The following is a 20,314-nucleotide window of genomic DNA, read 5'->3' as shown; positions in this document are numbered from 1 at the left end:
ATCTTTTAGCCTTTTCTTGCTTATTAAATCTGCCATGCAACAAGGCAGAAGGCATAATATTAAACCTGGCGAGCATTATGGCGCCCTCCTTTGAACGGGGTTTATTAAGCAATACCAGGTAGTGTGCCAAGTGGCCTCCCTGCTCAAATGGGAGAGCACCACAGGCCGCCAGGGGAACTACGTTTGCTTGGCATGGCGGATAGCTTTAGGAGAACTCTCTATCCACCATTTAAAGAACTTATGTATCCCCCCTATATACCATTCCAGCAACATACTGGGATGGGGGGGGGGCTTGAGGTGTCCTCTAGACTCCTCCCACTTTGAGTGGTGAGAGTTTTGGAGTCTAGTATGTTTTACATGTTGCCTCAACAGCTTCCCATCAGCGGTTACTTCTGGGAGATACCTCCAAATTCCCAAGCAACAGAGACTATGCCGTTGAGGATGTGGATCTGCTGAAATCATAGCTATTTCTGCACGGCCATAGCAGAAGTGCTGCTCTCCACCTGCTTCTTAAGTAAGCCTGGGTGGAGCATCGGAACTGCTCGCGACGATCCATGCAGGTCGTCTCTCGACGCTTTTCTGTTGTGCGTATTAGAATTATTTCCAGCTTGTAGTTGGGATAAGTTGTGAAGACATGCCTATCGCCGCCCCTCTGACCCCCAGAGGCCGGAAGGCCAGCATATGCATGTCTTTGCAGCTGTCCCGAGCTGCACACAGAAGGCAAGGTAAGTTCCTGTCACACAGCACAGGGGCCAAAAAACGCATGCTCTCTATGCCGTGTGGTGTGGTTTTGCACCGCAATTTTCAGCAGGGAAGGCATCAAGCGAAAACCTTGCTCCATGAGCAAGGTTTAAAAGTGGCGCTTTCACACCGCTTGGGGATGGTGCGAATGGCGCTGCTGCGATGCCGGCCACAGATGCAGGCAAAACATTAGGAACAAGATCTACCAGACCATGGCCACACAGCCAGGAAAGCCCACAACAACCAAACCAAGCTGGGCTCTTCTTGTCCACCCCAAATCTATCACTAACAGTCAAGGGCTGCCCTTGCTACTGGTTCTACTTTGAAACCTGTATGACCTTCCCAAGCTGGAGTTGGCCACCCTAGGAGAGATATATCTGCAAAACCGTGGTTTAAAAAAGATTCCTGTGTGGGAAAGCATCCACCCACCCACCCACCCACCCACCCACCCACCCTTCCTTCCTTCCTTCCTTCCTTCCTTCCTTCCTTCCTTCCTTCCTTCCTTCCTTCCTTCCTTCCTTCCTTCCTTCCTTCCTTCCTTCCTTCCTTCCTTCCTTCCTTCCTTCCTTCCTTCCTTCCTTCCTTCCTTCCTTCCTTCCTTCCTTCCTTCGATTTATTGGCCACTGTCCCCCGAAGGGCTCAAACCCCTGGAACCTGGAGAAAATGAGCAGATTTGCAGATTAGATAGACTGTGTAATTGAGAGCTCTGGAGTTTTTTTCCAGTTTCCACAACTTTGGGCAAGGCAGGTGTGGGGCCCCTACGGGACTCAGGCAAGGATGTATAATTCTCCTAGCAGAGAATTACAGGAATGGGTTGCGTGTTCCTCTGTTTCCTAATGTTCCACAAAGACATACCTTTGGGGAGTTCAGTGGTCCTCTGGGCTGAAGAAATACTTGTCGCTGCCAAAGGTGAAATCCCAACAGATGGCGTTGTCCCTTTTGAACCAGGAGCTGGTGAAGGTTTGTCTGTTGCTTGCGATGGCGGAATGGCAGCTACGCTAGAGTGGGGGGAAGAGATGCGACCAGGAGCGGTTGTGCCCTGAGCTGACGTAGCGGGCTTTGTCGCGCTGGTTTGCGCGGGCGACGCTATGCTGGAGCATTTGAGGCCTTGGTGTGTCCATCTTTTGATGTGGGCGTTGGTCTGGACGCCTCTGTTGTCACACTGCTTTGGGCAGGCTTGACTGAAGTTGGCGCGGAACTTGCCTTGGTTCCAGGTGTGGAAGGGGCAGGTGTGGTAGGTGGAGCACTGACTTTTGTCGTTCCTGAACTTTGTGTTGTCGGAATGTTTCCCACAGTAGAAGACACTTTCACAGTTGTGGCTGCTACAGTGGTGTCATCAGCGTGACCTAAAGAGACAGAGAAAGTGAGGAACGTTATAGAAATTTTTACCTTATTGCCAACTCTGTCCCTCTCTCTCTGCATTCCTCTACCAATGGCTGCCATCAGCCTGTTTACATACACTGCTGGTATGTTCTTTGTACACATATTCAGGGCATGAACCAGAGTTTATTATTTCATTTATAGCTTGTGTGCTCCCCAAATGGAGACCCGAAATTACTTACATTTGTCTCCTGATCACCTTTTTAGCCTCACAACAACCCAGTGAAATTATCAAAGTGTATTATAGAAGGCTTTCACCGCTGGAATGAACTGGCTATCGTGGGGTTTCTGGCTGTGTGGCCGTGGTCTGGCAGAATTTGCTCCTAACGCTTTGCCCACTTCTATGCCTGTGCGTATCCTCTCATTACATGCCATAGAGAGATACGCTTCTCACTGTGACGTGCTTCTGAAGATACCAGCCATAGATACGGGCAAAAAGTTAGGAGCAGAAACTACCAGACCTCGGCCACACAACAGACACCTGCAAAATAGCTCAGGCTGAGGGTGTGTGACTGGCCTAATGTCACCCAGCAAGCTCCCATGGCAGAGCGGGGATTCGAACCAGGGACTCTCAAGTCCTAGTTGAACACCATAACCACTACGTAACACTGTTAAAGTGCTAAATGAGCTGAAGAAACATCTTCTGTGAAATGTAGGCCTCCTGTGCTCACATTAATTTGGGCAAGATTGCTTGCTTTCTCACAGTCTGGCAGTGTCACCCTCTTCAGGGGCGTAGGTTTGAATCCCACCGCTGGCACCAAGTTACAAGACCTGGCCCCGGGGCGGGGTGGGGTGGGGGATGCCTGCCTTGTAGATTCTGGGTTCTTTTCTCCAGATACTCTGAAACCAGCTGAGTTCTTAACAATTTTATTGAAAAGAAAAACAGAAAACAATAAAACATTTCTCAGCTAACAGCACGATTCCTGCAGGCTTGTCTCCGCCCCAAGCTTAGAGATGCTCCCTGCAGCACAGCTTGGATTAGAATTAACTTTTCTTTGTCCCCAGGAAAACTTCGTTTCCGGCCCATGCGGTCAGCCAGCCTCTTTGATGTATGACGGTTTGGTAACTGGCTTCCTTTTGGGTAATTTATTGAACCCATTTGGTTCCCTACCCGGAGATCAAAGACCTTGTGTGACTTGCCTTGATACAGTAACAGAACAACTTCATCACAGGCAGCTTTCTCACTATAACAGTAAGCTACCAAGAAGGCCAAACTAATATCTTTGAGGGACGGAACTCAACGCAAGGTTACATGTGGACAGCCAGTAGTAAGTATTAGGTTAGTAGCAAGTTAGTAGTAAATTAATAAATATTATTCTGCTCTGCTGGACCACTTAATGAAACTATGCTGTATGATTCCCTTTTGACCACTCTGCCCTGTATTGTCATGTCAGGACATGAACCCAGGTCTCTGTTTTTATTGACTGCATCTATACCCCACCTTGCGCCCCAATGGGGAGCCTAAAGTAGCTTGCATCGGTCTCCTCTCCTCCCATTTATTCTCTCAATAACCCTTTGAGGTAGGTTGAGCATATGTGGCAGGCCCAAGATCACCCAGCAAGCTTCCGTGGGAGAGATTCGAACCCAGGGCTCTCAGATCCTAGTCTGGCATTTTAAACACTGCACCAAACTGGCTCTCCATTAGTTCCTATTCATCACATCTGCACTTAAAAATAAATAAATCTTCCTTCTAAACCTATAACAGAAACCTGCTCGTGTATCTAATCTGGAGGAACCGGGTTTGATTCCCAGCTCCGCCGCCCGAGCTGTGGAGGCTTATCTGGGGAATTCAGATTAGCCTGTACACTCCCCCACACGCCAGCTGGGTGACCTTGGGCTAGTCACAGCTTCTCGGAGCTCTCTCAGCCCCACCTACCTCACAGGGTGTTTGTTGTGAGGGGGAAGGGCAAGGAGATTGTAAGCCCCTTTGAGTCTCCTGCAGGAGAGAAAGGGGGGATATAAATCCAAACTCTTCTTCTTCTTCTAGCAGAGAGAGAGAGAATATTATCATAAAGCCTAGGACCAAGAAGACGGGTTAGCAGGCACACGGGCAGGCAGGCTTTTATCTATGTAGGCCATTCTGGCCAATGAGAATGCCAACACAGCCAAGAAAGGAATGCCCCGTCTCTTCCTCCTCCGCCTTCATCTGAGCCTCAGAGGTTCCTGCCCACAAGTTCACTCCTTGTCCAAGTGCCTTTATTTCCCGTCGAGAGGAATTGCTTTCCCTTCCAGTCACCTTGGTGACACAGCTTGGGTTGGCTCGGGATCTATTAATAGCGAGAAAGGGAAATGCCAAAGAATAACTTCGGAAACGGAGGGAGCGACGTGCTCCGTTCGGCTGGGTGGGTCCCACCAGCGGTGCCGCTGGCACGGAGCCACGACAGCTCAGGAGAAAGGAGGGGGGAAAGTGATTCGGCTGAGTGCGGGGAGGGGGGGATGGCGGTCTGATTTGGAAACCCTCGCTTCCCCTCCGCAGCCTTTTCTGATCAAGTGGGGGCAAGGGGTGAACTTCATAACGGGGAGATGGAAATCCTGCCGGGGTGTCGAGGGCAAGTAGCTTGTTCCACTCTGAGAGGCAATCTCTGGACATCAGTTTGCTGGGTGGCCAACGCCGGGTTTGGACATGGCTGGAGATTTAGGAACAGATCCTGGGGGTGCCAGGTTTGGGAAAAAGGAAAGATCTTCTTTTAAATCAGTCATTTTCTCTAGGGACACTTATCCCTGTTGTCGGGAGATCAGGTCTGAGGCCCCTCCACACCTGCAAAATAATGCACTTTCAATGCACTTTGCATCTGGATTTTAGAAGGAGAAGAAGAAGAAGAAGGAGAAGAAGAAGAAGAGGAGGAGGAGGAGGAGGAGTAGTAGTTTGGATTTATATCCCCCCTTTCTCTCCTGCAGGAGACTCAAAGGGGCTAACAATCTCCTTGCCCTTCCCCCCTCCTCCTCCACTGTGTGGAATAGCAAAATCCACCTGCAAACACTTTTAAAAGTGGGTCAAAAGTGCATTATTCTGCATGTGCAGAAGGGGTCTAAGTCTGGGAAATCTCCAGGGCCCACCTGGAGTTGGCAACCCTTGTACCAGTACAAGTGTCAGAAGATGCCCTAGTGTCAATGGGCACTATAAGAACATAAGAACATAAGAACGAGCCAGCTGGATCAGACCAGAGTCCATCTAGTCCAGCGCTCTGCTACTCGCAGTGGCCCACCAGGTGCCTTTGGGAGCTCACATGCAGGATGTGAAAGCAATGGCTTCTGAAGTTGTTGCTCCCGATCACCTGGTCTGCTAAGGCATTTGCAACCTCAGATCAAAGAGGATCAAGATTGGTAGCCATAAATCGACTTCATAAATCTGTCCAAGCCCCTTTTAAAGCTATATTGGAGACTATATTAGAGACCCTTGCTCTAAACAACCGAAGCAGAAAGTAGCGGCCCAGAGAGAAACAGCTTTTTGTCCACTCGCGCAAGCCCAGTCACGTAGGGGACAGTCAATCTGTCATTGGTGAGTGGGGACTTTGGGGAAACTGGGATCTCCCAAGCGGCAACGGGAGAGTTCAGGAAGCAGCCCGGGACGTAGCCATTTTGCCTAGATGGCGCTCTCGCGGACAGCTCCCTTCCCCGAGGAGTTTTTGTGCAAAATGTCAATTGTTTCCCAGTTCCTGTGAGCGACTTTGGAAGAAAAATGAGGCTGAAAACTTAGATATAAATAAACACACTTTAATGAAAATGTATTGTCCTGACTGCAAACGTAGTGGATCAATATACCCTGGAACAAATGTCTCACCTCTTTAGTCTTCTTTTCCACTGAATCATACAGTGACCAAATGGGCCCAGAGATACTCTAGAACAGGGGTGGGCAATTATTTTTTCCATGGGGCCGCATAAGAAAAAGAAAATATTGTGGAGGGCCGGGCCAAAAGGCAGGGGGGCGAGGCGCTTTTGAAAGCCCCGCAGAAGCCGGCAGCCAAGGCAACCGGCTTCTGCGGGGCTTTCAAAGACACCGCGCTCCCCAGCACAGCAGGGGGGCCAGTCAGGGTCATCCGGCGGGCCGGATGTGGCCCGCGGGCCTTATAATGCCCAGGTCTGCTCTAGAAACACAGTGATCCTCAGACGATATGGATAAGTTCAGGCTGTTTTGGAGGGTGGGCTCTATGATGTTTCACCTTGCTGAGCTTCCTGCCTTCCCCAGACCTCATCCCCAAAACTCCAGAGACTTCTGAAGACCAGAGTTGGCAACCCGGCTCTGTGGTACTCTTTGAAGATAGGAATGTAACTTAGGGGGAAGCCATTCCTCGAAAACAGTTCTTCTCCAGAATCTTCCCAGGTGATGGATAAAGCCTCGGCCAAGGATGCTAACAGCGTGTCTCTGCATGAGTCTGAGGTTAACAACAGGTCTCTGCAGGAGTCTGAGGTTAACGCAATAAAAATACACAGCCCGCAGCTTTTATCTGCAATCATATGCAACCCCAAAAGTGCTCTTGGAGTCTGCTGCCCTCACCTGGTGCAGAAGATGATGATGATGAAGAAGAAGAGTTTGGATTTATATCCCCCCTTTCTCTCCTGCAGGAGACTCAAAGTGCTTACAATCCCCTTGCCCTTCCCCCCTCACAACAAACACCCTGTGAGGTGGGTGGGGCTGAGAGAGCTCCGAGAAGCTGTGACTAGCCCAAGGTCACCCAGCTGGCGTGTGTGGGAGTGCATAGGCTAATCTGAATTCCCCAGATAAGCCTCCAGAGCTCAGGCAGCAGAGCTGGGAATCAAACCCGGTTCCTCCAGATTAGATATACGAGCTCTTAACCTCCTACGCCTCTGCTGCTCCTGATGCCAGATAACCCCGTTTGTTTTTTTGTGCCAAAGACCACCCTCGTCCCTCTGCTTTCTCCTTTGCCAGCCAATTCAGCTCTTATCACCATGACTCAGATGGGGCAGGCAGAATAAAGCAGTCCTGAGATGTCACACTTGACTGATGGATGGCTTGATGAGACGTCAAGGATTGATGATCACCAGACGAACGCGATGGAAGAAAAGCACAGAAATGGTAGGGCTGGTAACTTGCGGGGTCTGTTGGCGGGGCAGGACACGTCGTGTGTGGGTGCCAGCCACTGCAGCCTCCTGCAATACGCCTCCTCCTCCTTGAAAGACAGTTCTCAACTCTGTCTTATAGACGAGGACCAAAAAATCAGCCATGAAACCTTGTAAGGGTCCTTTAAGACGTCAGTTCTTGAGCTGATGTTCATTAAAAAGGCCCAGTGGGATTGGAACAGAAGTCAATCCAGCCCTCCATACTGATTCAGCGACACTATTTATATGTATATATGTTTACATCACCCCTGTTCTGAGGAATCTGGACTCCCAATGCGCAACCAGGCTCAATTCAAAGTGCTGGCGCTAACCTATAAAGCCCTATACAGTTTCAGTCTTGGGTACCTGAGAGTACGCATCCACGTAAACATTCCTGCCCGGGGAAGGGGAGACCCACCTGGTTGGCCTGTCCCCTTTGGAGGTGAGGGGGGTGGGGGCAGCCCAGTGGGCCTTCTCTACAGTGACCGCTACTATGGGAAATGCTCTCTCTCCAGAGGTTCACCAGGTACTTACTTTCTTAGAGTAGTTCAGACCAGTGGCCTATCTAATTGAACATCTTAAGAACATAAGAAGAGCTCTTCTGTATCAGACCAATGGTCTATCTAGTTCAGTATCCTAAGAATATTAGCCCTGATGAATCAGACCAGTGGTCCATCTAGTCCAGCATTGTACGAACATCAGAAGAGACCTGCTGCATCAGACCGGTGGTCCATCTAGTTCAGTATCCTAAGAACATCAAAAGAGCCCTGCTGCATCAGACCAGTGGTCCATTTAGTCCAGCATCGTAAGAACATCAGAAGAACCCTGATGAATCAGACCAGTGGTCCATCTAGTCCAGCATTGTACGAACATCAGAAGAGACCTGCTGCATCAGACTGGTGGTCCATCTAGTTCAGTATCCTAAGAACATCAGAAGAGCCCTGCTGCATCAGACCAGTGGTCCATCTAGTCCAGCATCGTAAGAACATCAGAAGAACCCTGCTGCATCAGACCAGTGGCCCATCTAGTCCAGCATCGTAAGAACATCAGAAGAGCCCTGCTGCATCAGACCAGTGGTCCATCTAGTCCAGTATCCTAAGAACATCAGAAGAGCCCTGCTGCATCAGACCAGTGGTCCATCTAGTCCAGCATTGTAAGAACATCAGAAGAGCCCTGATGAATCAGACCAGTGGTCCATCTAGTCCAGCATTGCAAGAACATCAGAAGAGCCCTGATGGATCAGACCAGTGGTCCATCTAGTCCAGCATAATAAGAACATCAGAAGAGCCCTGATGGCTGATCCAGTGGTCTATCTAGTCCAGCATCGCAAGAACATCAGAAGAGCCTTGATGGATCAGCCCATCTAGTCTCGCATCCTAAAATCTACTGCTTGAATGTGGCATTTCTTTCTTGTCACCATAGCTAGTAGACATTGATAGACCTCACCTCCATGAAACTGTCCAATCCCTTTTTAAAGCCATCTCACATTTGTAACCATCACTACATTCTTTGGCAGTGAATTCCATATTTTAATCCATTGTTGTGTGAAGAAGAACGTTCACTGGAGTTGGTGGTGATGGGGAGCTATTCTTTGGTGAGGATGTCAAGCACGTTTTTACTGTGTGCTAAGCTACCAGCTAGTGGTGAAGACAGCTCAGAGAATGGGACCAAGTGAAGGCTCTCCCTCCCAGGATGGCGAAAACAACATGAAAATATTTCCCACACATCTGCACGACAGCAGCGTATATGTCAATAACCCAAACCCTCCGTTCTCTTCTCCATGACCAAATTTCCGCTGAAGATCGGCGTGGGGGAAGCGGAAACATATCCAAACCTTCCACTGTGATGGACATGGAAAGAAATGACTTGCTTGGCTCAGGAAATGAGAAAGGAATTGCTGGACAGGAAGAGAAGGGAATCTGGTCCAAAAGAGGCTCCGCTAAGCTTCATGTGGCTGACGGCTGTGAAACTCCGTTCCATAAAACCTTCCTTAGGCCTTCTGCCTGTCTTTAGTAGGGTTTAATCTTGCCCTTTGTGCAAGGAGCTCAAGAGCGGTGCGCGTGGCTCGCCTTCCTCTTTTTACCCTCACAACAATCTGGCGAGGGAGGTGAGAGGGAGCGAGTATCACTGGCCCGAGGTCACTGGGCAAGCTGCACAGCGGAATGCAAATTTGAACAAGGGTCTACTGTGTGGTCGCTCCCCATCACCGCCAACTCCATGTTACCAGACTATTGATTGGGGTGCTGTGTGGTTTCCGGGCTGTATGGCTGTGTTCTAGCAGCATTCTCTCCTGACGTTTCGCCTGCATCTGTGGCTGGCATCTTCAGAGGATCTGATGGTAGGAATGGAAAGCAAGTGGAGTATATATACTGTGAGGTCAAAAGGTGAGGCCCTCTGAATAGAGTAGAATAGAGCTCAGTGCTTGAAATTCTAATATTAGAGGCTGATAAAGGTGGGGTCAACAGCTAGGATTTAAGCAGCAAGTGATAGCGCTCCCCCCCTTATTATTAAAAAGAACTAAAGACAGTGAAGAACAGCTAGGGAAATATCTTTGACAGCCATTTGACGTCCGTCCTGGGTTTCTGCGAACCTGAACTTTGTTTCTGCTCATTTAAAAAGCCTGGCAACCCCCCACCCCCAAGAAAGATAACAACAGTTCACTGTTCTGCCCAGCCGGTGGCCAGCCCTGTGTAATTAACAGAGACGCTTCCCCGGCTCCAGCGGGCCGAAAATAGTGGGGTTTATGTTGCTGTGAATTGAAGATGCTGCGTTCTAATTCCCCGGTTGGTTTGACATCGAAAGAGAGATCAACAGTGTCCCTGCTGTGAAGTCTGCAGTTTGCTCCTCCCGAAAGAGACAAGGAGAGGTATACACGGAGAAGGTATGCAAGCAGAAATGATGCCAAGCGCGCTCATGGCTGAGATACCAACTTCCAGGGGAGATCTGGAGTTATCTTGGAATGACAGCTTACCTCCAGACGACAGAGCACACGGACTGCACATTAGAAGGTAGCCTCTGTGGCATTATGCTCCACTGAAGCCCCTCCCCTACCAAACCCCACCCTCCTTAAGCTCCACCCACAAATCTCCAGGGATTTCGGAAGCCAGAGTTGGCAACCCTACCTTGCAGAGGAATAGAACTCCTGCCCAGGACCCACCCTGCATACAGCAGTATCAGCTCTTATCGACAACAACTGTACCCTGCCTTTTCTTCTGAGGAGCCACAACAGCCTTGTGAGGTAGGCTGGGCTGGAAGTCTGTGACTTGGCCAAGGAGAGTAGAGCAGGGGTTTGAAGGCGGGCCTCCTTCCATGTCTTAGATACTTAAATCGCCACACCAAACTGGCTGAGTCTTCTACCAGGAGCCAAATTTGCCATTTGTCCCAACTAGGCTTGGTTCATACCCTAGAAATTCGGTAAAATTCAGATTCGGATTTATTCAGCCATAAAATTATCTGTATGCCCGAATAAGACAAATAACATATTTGGATATACCCGAATATTCGGGTATACCCGAAAAATTCGGGTCCGTCTGATTATTTTGTATTTTCACCTGCAGGGAACACATTATAATAGCTAGTGACTCCAAAATTTCAGGGTATCATTTGGAAACTGTCCTGATGATACCACCCATGTTTGGTGAAGTTAGGTTCAGGGAGTCCAAAGTTATGGACCCCCAAAGGGGTGCCCCATCCCCTATTGTTTCCAATGGCAGATAACAGGAGATGGTGGCTACCCCTTTGAGGGTCCATAACTTTGGGCCCCCAGAACCTAACTTCACCAAACCTGGGTGGTATCATCCGAACAGGCTTCGGATGATACTCTGAAATTTTGGGGTCACTAGCTTTTAAAATGCACCCCTGACAGGCACCCCAGGAAATTGCCCAAGATTCTCTGCTTTGCAGTGCCTTGGCTCCATTTGCAGCCCATGGGAAATTTCTGAGTGTGTAAGCAGGCTGCCCATTTTTGAAGATAGAGGCACCAGAGTTGCTGCAAGTCCCTTTGGGTGAATGGCAACTAAAAAAAAATCTAACAAATGCATTTTAAAAATTAAAAATATATTTACAATGAAGTCGTCTTTTGCAAATGGCGAGGAATACTTCTGACTTCCCATCGCGTTACGACATTCTTTTTAAACGCTGAGAACTCACGTTGATTCCATCAAATGGGAGTTTTGGTCAAAACAAACAAGTGGTTTTATCCAGTTATGAAAAAAAAACCACACCCTTGCTTTTATTGTCATTACAGCTAGGAAAGTTTCAGGCCAGGTGGTCTTTAAATAGATCTACACAAGAGGCAAAGAGGACTCGGCCCTTCCTTTCCTAAAGCCATAGTCACGGAGAAGAATGGAAGGCAATCTCCTGTCAAACTGTCCGGTACCTTGTGGGTCTATGGAAGGTTTCCTGTAAATGGCTCCTTAAATGGATACATTTGGCAGAGTTAATGGGACCATAGAAGAGGCTCCGAGGTGGAGTGAGGGGAAACGGTGCCTGGGGCGCGTGTGCACCCTGCGCCCCTGCCACAGCACCACCCACCCTGGAATGCCTCCGCCACGGGCGTTGCACCCCCTCCCGCCCCATGGGCATTCCCCACTGAAGAGGCTCCATCAAAAATGGAAGCGTTGCTAACCTCCAGGTGGATCTTGGAGATCTCTTGGAATTACAGATGATTTCCAGATGACAGAGATTGGTTCTTGTAGACAAAACAGCTGACTTAAGAAGAAGAAGAAGAGTTGGATTTATATCCCTCCTGCAAGGAGACTCAAAGGGGCTTACAATCTCCTTTCCCTCCCCCACAACAAGCACCCTGTGAGGTGGGTGGGGCTGAGAGAGCTCCGAAGAGCTGTGACTAGCCCAAGGTCACCCAGCTGGCGTGTGCTGGAGTGCACAATCCAATCTGGTTCCCCAGATAAGCCTCCACAGCTCAAGTGGCAGAGCGGGGAATCAAACCCAGTTCTCCAGATTAGAGTGCATTTGCTCTTAACCACTACACTACTGCCTGGAGGGCAGCTTGAGTGGAGGGGGTGGGGGTGTCTTCTCCACTGTGCAGGGGAATTGCAAGCTGGGTGGTGGCAGTGCCAGGACCCCAGCTGGTTAGTACATGGGGCAGCACACCTGGCAGGGCAGTTCTGGGGGCTGGGGGGTGGCTGACCTGCCACATTAAGGCTGCCTTGCCAGGTGGATTACTAGACCCATGACAGGGATGGTGGTGGTGGCCTTTCTACTGCTTCTTTCCTCTGCCTGCCTGCCTGCCTGCCTGCCTGCCTGCCTGCCTTTCTGCCTGCCCCCTCCCTCCCTCCCTCCCTCCCTCCTTCCCTCCTTCCTTCCCTCCTTCCTTCCTTCTTTCCCTTCCTTCCTCTTCTGCCCATTCAGGATAACTAAGTAAGCTTCTTTGAAGGGAAGAAAATGGAATTACAGTTTACTGGAGCTTATGCATTTGCTAATTTTCTTTGTACTGATGCCAATAAGTTTACTGGTTTGTGACAGAACATAAAACATATTCACGGCATACTGATATCGCTCCATTATATTCCAAGGTATTTTACTTTCCCGGGGACGACTCTGCCAAGTTTTTAAACCATTTTAGTTATTTTGCTCTATATTTTTCGTTTGCAATGTGGAGTTAACATATTCTAAATGTCATTTTGCTGCCAGCTTTTGTCCTGTTAAAAATGCAATTGCTGGCTCTTTCTATTTCCTTTGTGCATCTTCTCACCGCCTCCCCCCTACTGTTGTTTTCTTCACGATCAAAGCCAACAATGAGGAAAAGCTAAATCCTTCCTGCTAATGTTTTTTAAACCATCTCCAGGACAGCTCCACTTGCCTCAACTGGGGGGTGTCACAAAATAGAACTTCTGCCTGAAGCCGCTGGCTTCCTATTTCCCTGGGTAGTTGGGATTTTGCATTTGAAATCTGAGACATTCAGTTAGTAGACTCAAAACTGGACACCTGTCTGCTGAACAAAATGATTCAGCACTTTTGTCCAGATGACTGCTGGGGTAGCTGGGAGATGATCGGATAAAAGGTATACTTAACGTGCACTGACCGAAATCAGATTCAGAAATCAGATTCAGTGGCAAGGGCAATGGTCATGGACTTCTGTGCCAGATTGTAAGATGAAAGACTGTTCTTTCACAAACCAGACTTGATAGCGGAGTCAGAAGTGATTTTATTCCATTTCTGATCTTGTTTTTAAATAAAGATGGAACTATGTTTTATTTCTATATAAGTTAGGTAGGAACAAACTGTATTAGGTAGAAAGTAGGACTTATAGCTATCTTTTGTACTTGCGTCTGCATGGAACCTCCTTGGCTCAAGGCAGGAGTCCACCCCTGCTCCATCTGGGCATGTCCCTTTCATTTGCTAAAACCATGGATGGATGTTGACAAAAGGGACCCCGGAAGAGGCGCCTTAATCTGCCTAATCCCACCAGCAGGCAGATAAGGGTGCCGTCATCGTTAGGTTTCGTTTCCTGACCCCAAGCACCCAAAGGACTCTTTTTGTGTTTTTCCCGCCAGTGCCTACGTCATCGCCTCGCCCTACTCCGGCTGCAAAATTCAAGAAGGGACTGCCCACCGGACTCTAATTGGTTCCCATGTATTGTAGATGTATGATTGGCTGCTATGTATTTTGTGAATAAATGGTTGTAGGCTGCCCTGTACTCCCCTGGACTCCTGGGAGGGAGAAAGTATATATAAGCTGTTGTAAAGCTGCTAGGCAGCGCAGTTGCCGTGGTGTGGAGGTGCTGACACGTAGGTCAGCATCTCAATAAAACCTTTTATTATTTCACTATACTCGCTGTGTTGGGTCCCGTTTCTGTTCCCCTGCGCTGCCGAGAGCTGGTTGGTCTGGAGCTATTAAAAGTTACCAGGCAGCGCGGTAACAGACTGACATAACTTGGAGAAGATATTTTAAAAATTCAGATTATACATCTTCCTTCCTTCCTTCCTTCCTTCCTTCCTTCCTTCCTTCCTTCCTTCCTTCCTTCCTTCCTTCCTTCCTTCCTTCCTTCCTTCCTTCCTTCCTTCCTTCCTTCCTTCCTTCCTTCCTTCCTTCCTTCCTTCCTTCCTTCCTTCCTTCGGAGGCTGCACTGGGCCTTCACCTGATGTTGGCTCATTTTCTTTTCGCCATCCTGAAGCAACTGCCCATCAGTTTTATCGGATGGCCTCAAACTCTAACATTTTGGGAGAGGGAGAAAAAGGTCTCATTCTCAACTCTCTCTATCTCAGTGCGCAATTTTTTCATAAACTTCTATCAGTGTGTAATTTTTTCATAAACTTCTAAAGAGCAGCAGTGGCGTAGGAGGTTAAGAGCTCGTGTATCTAAACTGGAGGAACCGGGTTGGATTCCCAGCTCTGCCGCCTGAGCTGTGGAGGCTTATCTGGGGAATTCAGATTAGCCTGTGCACTCCCACACATGCCAGCTGGGTGACCTTGGGCTAGTCACGGCTTCTCGGAGCTCTCTCAGCCCCACCTACCTCACAGGGTGTTTGTTGTGAGGGAGGAAGGGCAAGGAGATTGTAAGCCCCTTTGAGTCTCCTACAGGAGATATAAATCCAAACTCCTCCTCCTCCTCCTCCTCCTCCTCCTCCTCCTCCTCCTCCTCCTCTTCTTCTTCTTCTTCTTCATCATCATCATCATCATCATCATCATCATCATCATCATCTCTTTTTCAAACTGACTCTTCCGCCTTTTCTCCTGGGGCAGTCACTCCAACCCCCCGTTCACCTTGGCGGCCCCCTTTATGGGATCTCAGGTGTTTCCCAGGCCTGTAGCCAGAGATCTATTCAATCAGAGAGGCCGTGGAGCCATGGAACCTGGAATTATGGCATATGCCCCGCCAATGTGCCCTGTACTATAATCACGCTGGAGTCCCTGAGTCACGGCTCACGGCTCAATTGAGGGGGCGGGATCAAGTTTAAGAAAGAATCTAAACAATTCCGCTCCAGGGATGTCCGAATCTGGTTCCCACAGCTCCTGACCAACAGAGGGATGTTGACACAGTACCTTTTGGGTATTTCCCGTCTAAAGCTGGACGGAATGCGAGGCACTCAACAGGCCAGCGGGGAGGGGAGGCTGTGTTGGAATGGCAATATTCAGCCAAGGGCCATCATACTACTGGAAAATGCACCAGCGAGAAAGTCTGCAATTGGAATCATAGAGTTGGAAGAGAGAACAAGGGCCTTCAAGTCCTTCCTGCCATGCAGGAAGACACAATCAGAGCACTCCTGACATACGATCATCCAGCCTCTGTTTAAAAACCTCCAAAGGAGACTCCACCCCTCTCGGGAAAGTGAATTCCAGTCAAACAGCCCTGATAGTCAGAAAGTTCTTCCTAATGTTTGGGTGGAATCTCTTTTCCTGCACTTTGAACCCATTACTCCCGGTTCTAGTCTCTGAGGCAGCAGGAAACAAGGAGGAGGAGGAGGAGGAGGAGGAGGAGTTTGGATTTATATCCCCCCTTTCTCTCCTGTAGGAGACTCAAAGGGGCTTACAATCTCCTTGCCCTCCCCCCCCACAACAAACACCCTGTGAGGTGGGTGGGGCTGAGAGAGCTCTGAAGAACTGTGACTAGCCCAAGGTCGCCCAGCTGGCATGTGTGGGAGTGCACAGGCTAATCTGAATTCCCCAGAAAAGCCTCCACAACTCAAGTGGCAGAGCTGGGAATCAAACCCGGTTCCTCCAGATCAGAATGCACCTGCTCTTAGCCACTACACCACAAGCTTGCTCCCTTTTCAACATGGCATCCCTTCAAATATGTAAACATATCTATCATGCCCCCCATAACCTTTGCTTCTCCAGACTAAACATCCCCAGCTCCCTAAGCATCTCTTCGTTAGGCATGGATTCCAGAATAATAGGGACATCTCACTAGGCCTCGGAAACTATTATTTATTAGAAGGATTTATATCCTGCCTTTCTATAGCCGTATTCAAGGTGGCTAAGAGGGGTCAGTCCTGGTCACCGTTTTGATGGGAGACCTCCAAGGAATGCTAGGGGAGTGACACAGAGGGAGGACATGACAAACCACCTTTAAATGCCTCTCGCCCTGAAGTCCCACAGAGTCGCCATCTGTTGGCGGTGATCAGAGGGCCCTTTCCCTCACAGTGGAACGATAACCGTATCTGCCGTAAGCTCCAATAGCGAAGGACAGCTGTACCTTCCAGAAGCTCAGCGTATTTACTGCTCACCCTGTCTTGGATGACCGAGGCTAGCCTGATTTCGTCAGATCTTGGAAACCAAGCATGGTCGGCCCTGGTTCGTACTTGGATGGGAGACCACCAAGGAAGTCCAGGGTTGGTCTGCAAGAGCATGCAGTGGCAAACCACCTCTGAATAACTCTTGGCTAGAACACCCTACTGGGTCACCATAAATTGGCTCTAACTTCACCATGGTGGTGGTGGTGCGGAGGTATATTTGATGCAATCTAAATCCCAAGAAAGTTTAACGTTCTGGATCTGTTCTGCACAGCTGAAATAAGGTGTCATGAGAACACAAAAAAGCATCCCGGGAAGGCACTCTGCACAGCCTTTTCCCCGAGACATCTGTAGGACGCCTTATTTCTGCTCAAGGTGACTTTTTAAATAAATGCTTCAAATGCGCCTTTCCCCCCTAAGCCACCTGCAAGAGGTCTCCTGTCTGGCTGTCTGGTCAGTTTCACCTTCAGGGATTTTCTTTGCTGCCATTGGCTGAAGGTTGCCCCGGGACGTTTGCTCCGCAGGCTCCGATCCTGGGTGCTTTTCAACCCAAAAGTACATAGCTGGAATTTTAGTTTTGACAGTTAGTTTTGACAGTTCCATCAATATACAGTTTTCCTTTTTAAAAAAAAATTCGATGAGCTATCTTCGTAGCTATGCAGACGCAGATAAGATAATCTTAGCCGCATGGAAGACGAGTCTGCTGCCCTTTGAAAAGCACTGTGTTGAGTTGCCCTCTGCTGATGAACCTGCTGCAATGAACCTACTGCACAGAAAAACAGTCAGTCTGTGGAGGGCAGGTCAACCCAATGTTTGTCAATAGGCAGCAGACCTGTTTCCCAGGCAGCTGAGATAATCTTATCTGTGTCTGCATAGCTACGAAGATAGCTCTTCGGAAAAAAAATAGGGTGCAACTGACCAGAGATCAAAATGATCGTGTGGGAAACGGTCTCTTTTTTCCTCTGACGCCTTTGCTGTCTGGAAAACACACAGAAGCCTCCTCTTTTTAAGGCGTCCCCCCAATCATCTTCTTTTGGGCGTGCAGAGTGAAAAGAGACAGTCACCTCTGTTTAAGACATCTTTTTTTTGTGCTGTGCGGAATGAACCCTGCAACGTAAAAGTTGCACATAATCCCTGGACTGCATAGTTGTTAGAAGGGTTGCCGTTGTTTTTGGGGAGGGGCACACGCAGTGGTGGGATCCAAAAATTTTAGTAACAGGTTCCCATGGTGGTGGGATTCAAACAGCGGCGTAGCGCCAATGGGGCTGGGCGGGGCACAACGGGGGCGTGGCCGGGCATTCCAGGGGCAGGGCATTAATAATTTCTCTGTTACTGTAAAAAACTCTTACTGTAAAAAAGGTTCCTAATTTCCAGCTAGTATCTTTCTGTCCATGATTTAAACTCATTGTAGCAAGTCCTATCGTCTACTGCCAACAGAAACAACTACTTCTCCTCCAATTGACTGCCTGTCAAATACTTAATACTTTCAAATACTTAATTTTGTTTCTAGAAATCAAAAGAAGGATACTTTCCTGAAACAAGGAACTGTACCATATTTCTAAAACATGTTTCTGAAACAGCCCAACAGGGAGAATTATCCCGTTTTCTACCTTCGCTAACCAGCCACATAGGAAGCAACAGGACTTTATGATTTTTGGACCTAATGGAATTTCTAACGGGAAAAGCAGACCCGATTAGTAACCCCCTCTCGGCACACACAAATAATTAGTAACCTACTCTCGGGAACTGGTGAGAACCTGCTGGATCCCACCTCTGGGCACACGCATATATGCACACAAACACACCGCACTTTCTTGGCAGCAAAATCCAGCGAGACAAGTCCAAGTATGCTGAGAACACGCAGGAAAGGTGGATCTCCCAGCACAACAGCAAAATGTGTTCCATTAACAAGAGACACAGGCTGTCCAAAATGCATTTAGCCTAAGGGCAGATAAGACACAAGGTCAGATAAAGAGGTGTCTGGTTTACACAGAGTGACGTTGACCAGCTGGAGCGCAAGGAAGAGGCCCAGGACCTCCGATCCAAAGTGCAGCCAGGATCCCATCACGCTCGGGGACATCTCTCCAGGAAGACAACTAAGTTGTGACACCTTCCTCTTTGTTCCTAGATGCCAGCCTTCAGGGAAGACTCCCACCCGAGTCGTTCTGCTATCTATATATATAAAAAGCTAACAGCGTTTTTGTTGATGATAGTATAACTCAGTAACTGCTGGGCCAATTCCTCTGAAAATTCCCAGCCACTATAGTCAGCTAGGCGAGAGTGTTTTTAGATGTTCACATACCTGAAATTTCACACCTGGCCCAGGTAAAATGCCTTTTTCCTGGTGCTCCATGGTGAAGGACATGCAGCTGCCTGTGTGTAACTCACCCTTAGAATGTTCGTGCTGCTTAGAATGTTCACTCAGACGGCCAGATAGGAGCAGTGGAAACAGTACACAGGCAGTAACACATACACACACATACTCACAAGGGAGAGGGAAGGGAGGGAGAGGGAGGGGTGGCATGCAAGGGAAGAGAGGGAGGGAGAGGAAAGGGACGGAGGGGGAGGCATGCAAGAGAAGAGAAGTGAGAGAGGGGAGACAGTGAGGGGTGGCATGCAAGGGAGGGGAGGGAGGGGGCCCAGCATCTTGATATGACCCACCCACCCTAGCGGAGGGAAAGAGAAGGGAGGGAGGGGGAGGGGTGGCATGCAAGGGAAGAGAAGTGAAGGAGGGAAGAGAGTGAGGGGCGACATGCAAGGGACAGGAGGGAGGGGCCAGGCACCCTAGATTCCCTGAATACTGCGGTTACAGTTAAGAAAACCAGGCACGCATTACTCAGGAGTAAGCTCGGTACAGCAACCGTGACATACTTTGAATGGTTGCGTTGCGCCCCTCAGAGGGTTTCCTCAGAAGCGACACCCATTGCCACCAACCAAACTTACTCCCAGGTAAAGGATTATGACCAGCCAGCCTAGATGTGTGGGAGGGGTGCCTTTCCATTCCACCCCCCACCCCAAGGAATGCGGGCACACACATCACTGACATTGCACAGTATCAGGCTGCGTGTTTGCATGAGCACGTACTGCTGGCCTCTGCAATTGATTTGATGCTACTGCTCCCTTCCCATTTCCTCACAATAAGCCACAGCAACACGTGGCCGGGCCCCGCTAGTTATTATTAATAGCCGTCGCTATTAAGTTTAAAAAAGGAAAAATAAGTAAAAAGATTATAATCTGTTATTATGATATACGTTTTGAAAGAAATATTAGAAACGATCAATAAGAGCTGTATGTCGAAGCTTCTATCTTTTATCAACATATTTTCTTCCTTAGAATTTGCCTAGTGATATTTTACCATGTTTATACAGCTGTATCGGCTCTCTGACGTTTAGACAGGCAGTGCAGTATAGTGGTTAAGAGCTGGAGAACTGGACATGCTTCCCCACTCCTCCACATGAGGCCTGCTGGGTGACCTTGGGCCAATCACAGTTCTCTCCGAACCTTCTTAGTTAGTCCCACCTGTTGTGGGGAGGGAAACGGAAAGCCCCTTGAAGTCTCCTTACAGAAAAGGAAAAAAAAAAAGGGGGGGGGGTATAAATCCAAACTCTACTTCTTCTAGAACTGCATTTTGGAGGAGATCCATTATCTTTTTTTATTGTCTTATTGTCTTTATTTTGTTTTTTTGTCCTTGATGAAAATTGTTTAAAACTTATTTTAAAATAGCCAGGGATAGACCTGTCCATCTAATTAAGTTTCTGCCACTTCAGCACAAAATCGGATAACCACACCCCACCAAGTTTCCCCTCCTTGCTACGATCTACTTGGGGATCGCATAAAATCTCAGACATTTTAAGTCGGGGTGTCCAACTCTGGCACTTCAGATGTTCATGGACTACAATTCAGGGGCTGATGGGAATTGTAGTCCATGAACATCTGAAGCGC

At 48.7% G+C, this 20,314-nt stretch overlaps 1 protein-coding gene across 1 annotated transcript in view; it reads right to left on the bottom strand.

Annotated features, from left to right (window-relative positions):
* The window catches only part of PODXL (podocalyxin like), a 71,345-nt gene that overhangs the window by 23,585 nt on the left and 27,446 nt on the right, over positions 1–20,314 (bottom strand). The window contains exon 5 of the mRNA XM_048501478.1: positions 1,597–2,063. Coding sequence (XP_048357435.1) covers positions 1,597–2,063 — 467 coding nt within the window. The remainder of the gene's footprint in view (positions 1–1,596; positions 2,064–20,314) is intronic.

Source organism: Sphaerodactylus townsendi, linkage group LG06, assembly GCF_021028975.2.
Source record: "Sphaerodactylus townsendi isolate TG3544 linkage group LG06, MPM_Stown_v2.3, whole genome shotgun sequence".
Lineage (NCBI taxonomy): Eukaryota > Metazoa > Chordata > Lepidosauria > Squamata > Sphaerodactylidae > Sphaerodactylus > Sphaerodactylus townsendi.
The sequence above is the reverse complement of the archived record's forward strand: the minus strand, read 5'-3'. Positions and strand labels throughout refer to the sequence as shown.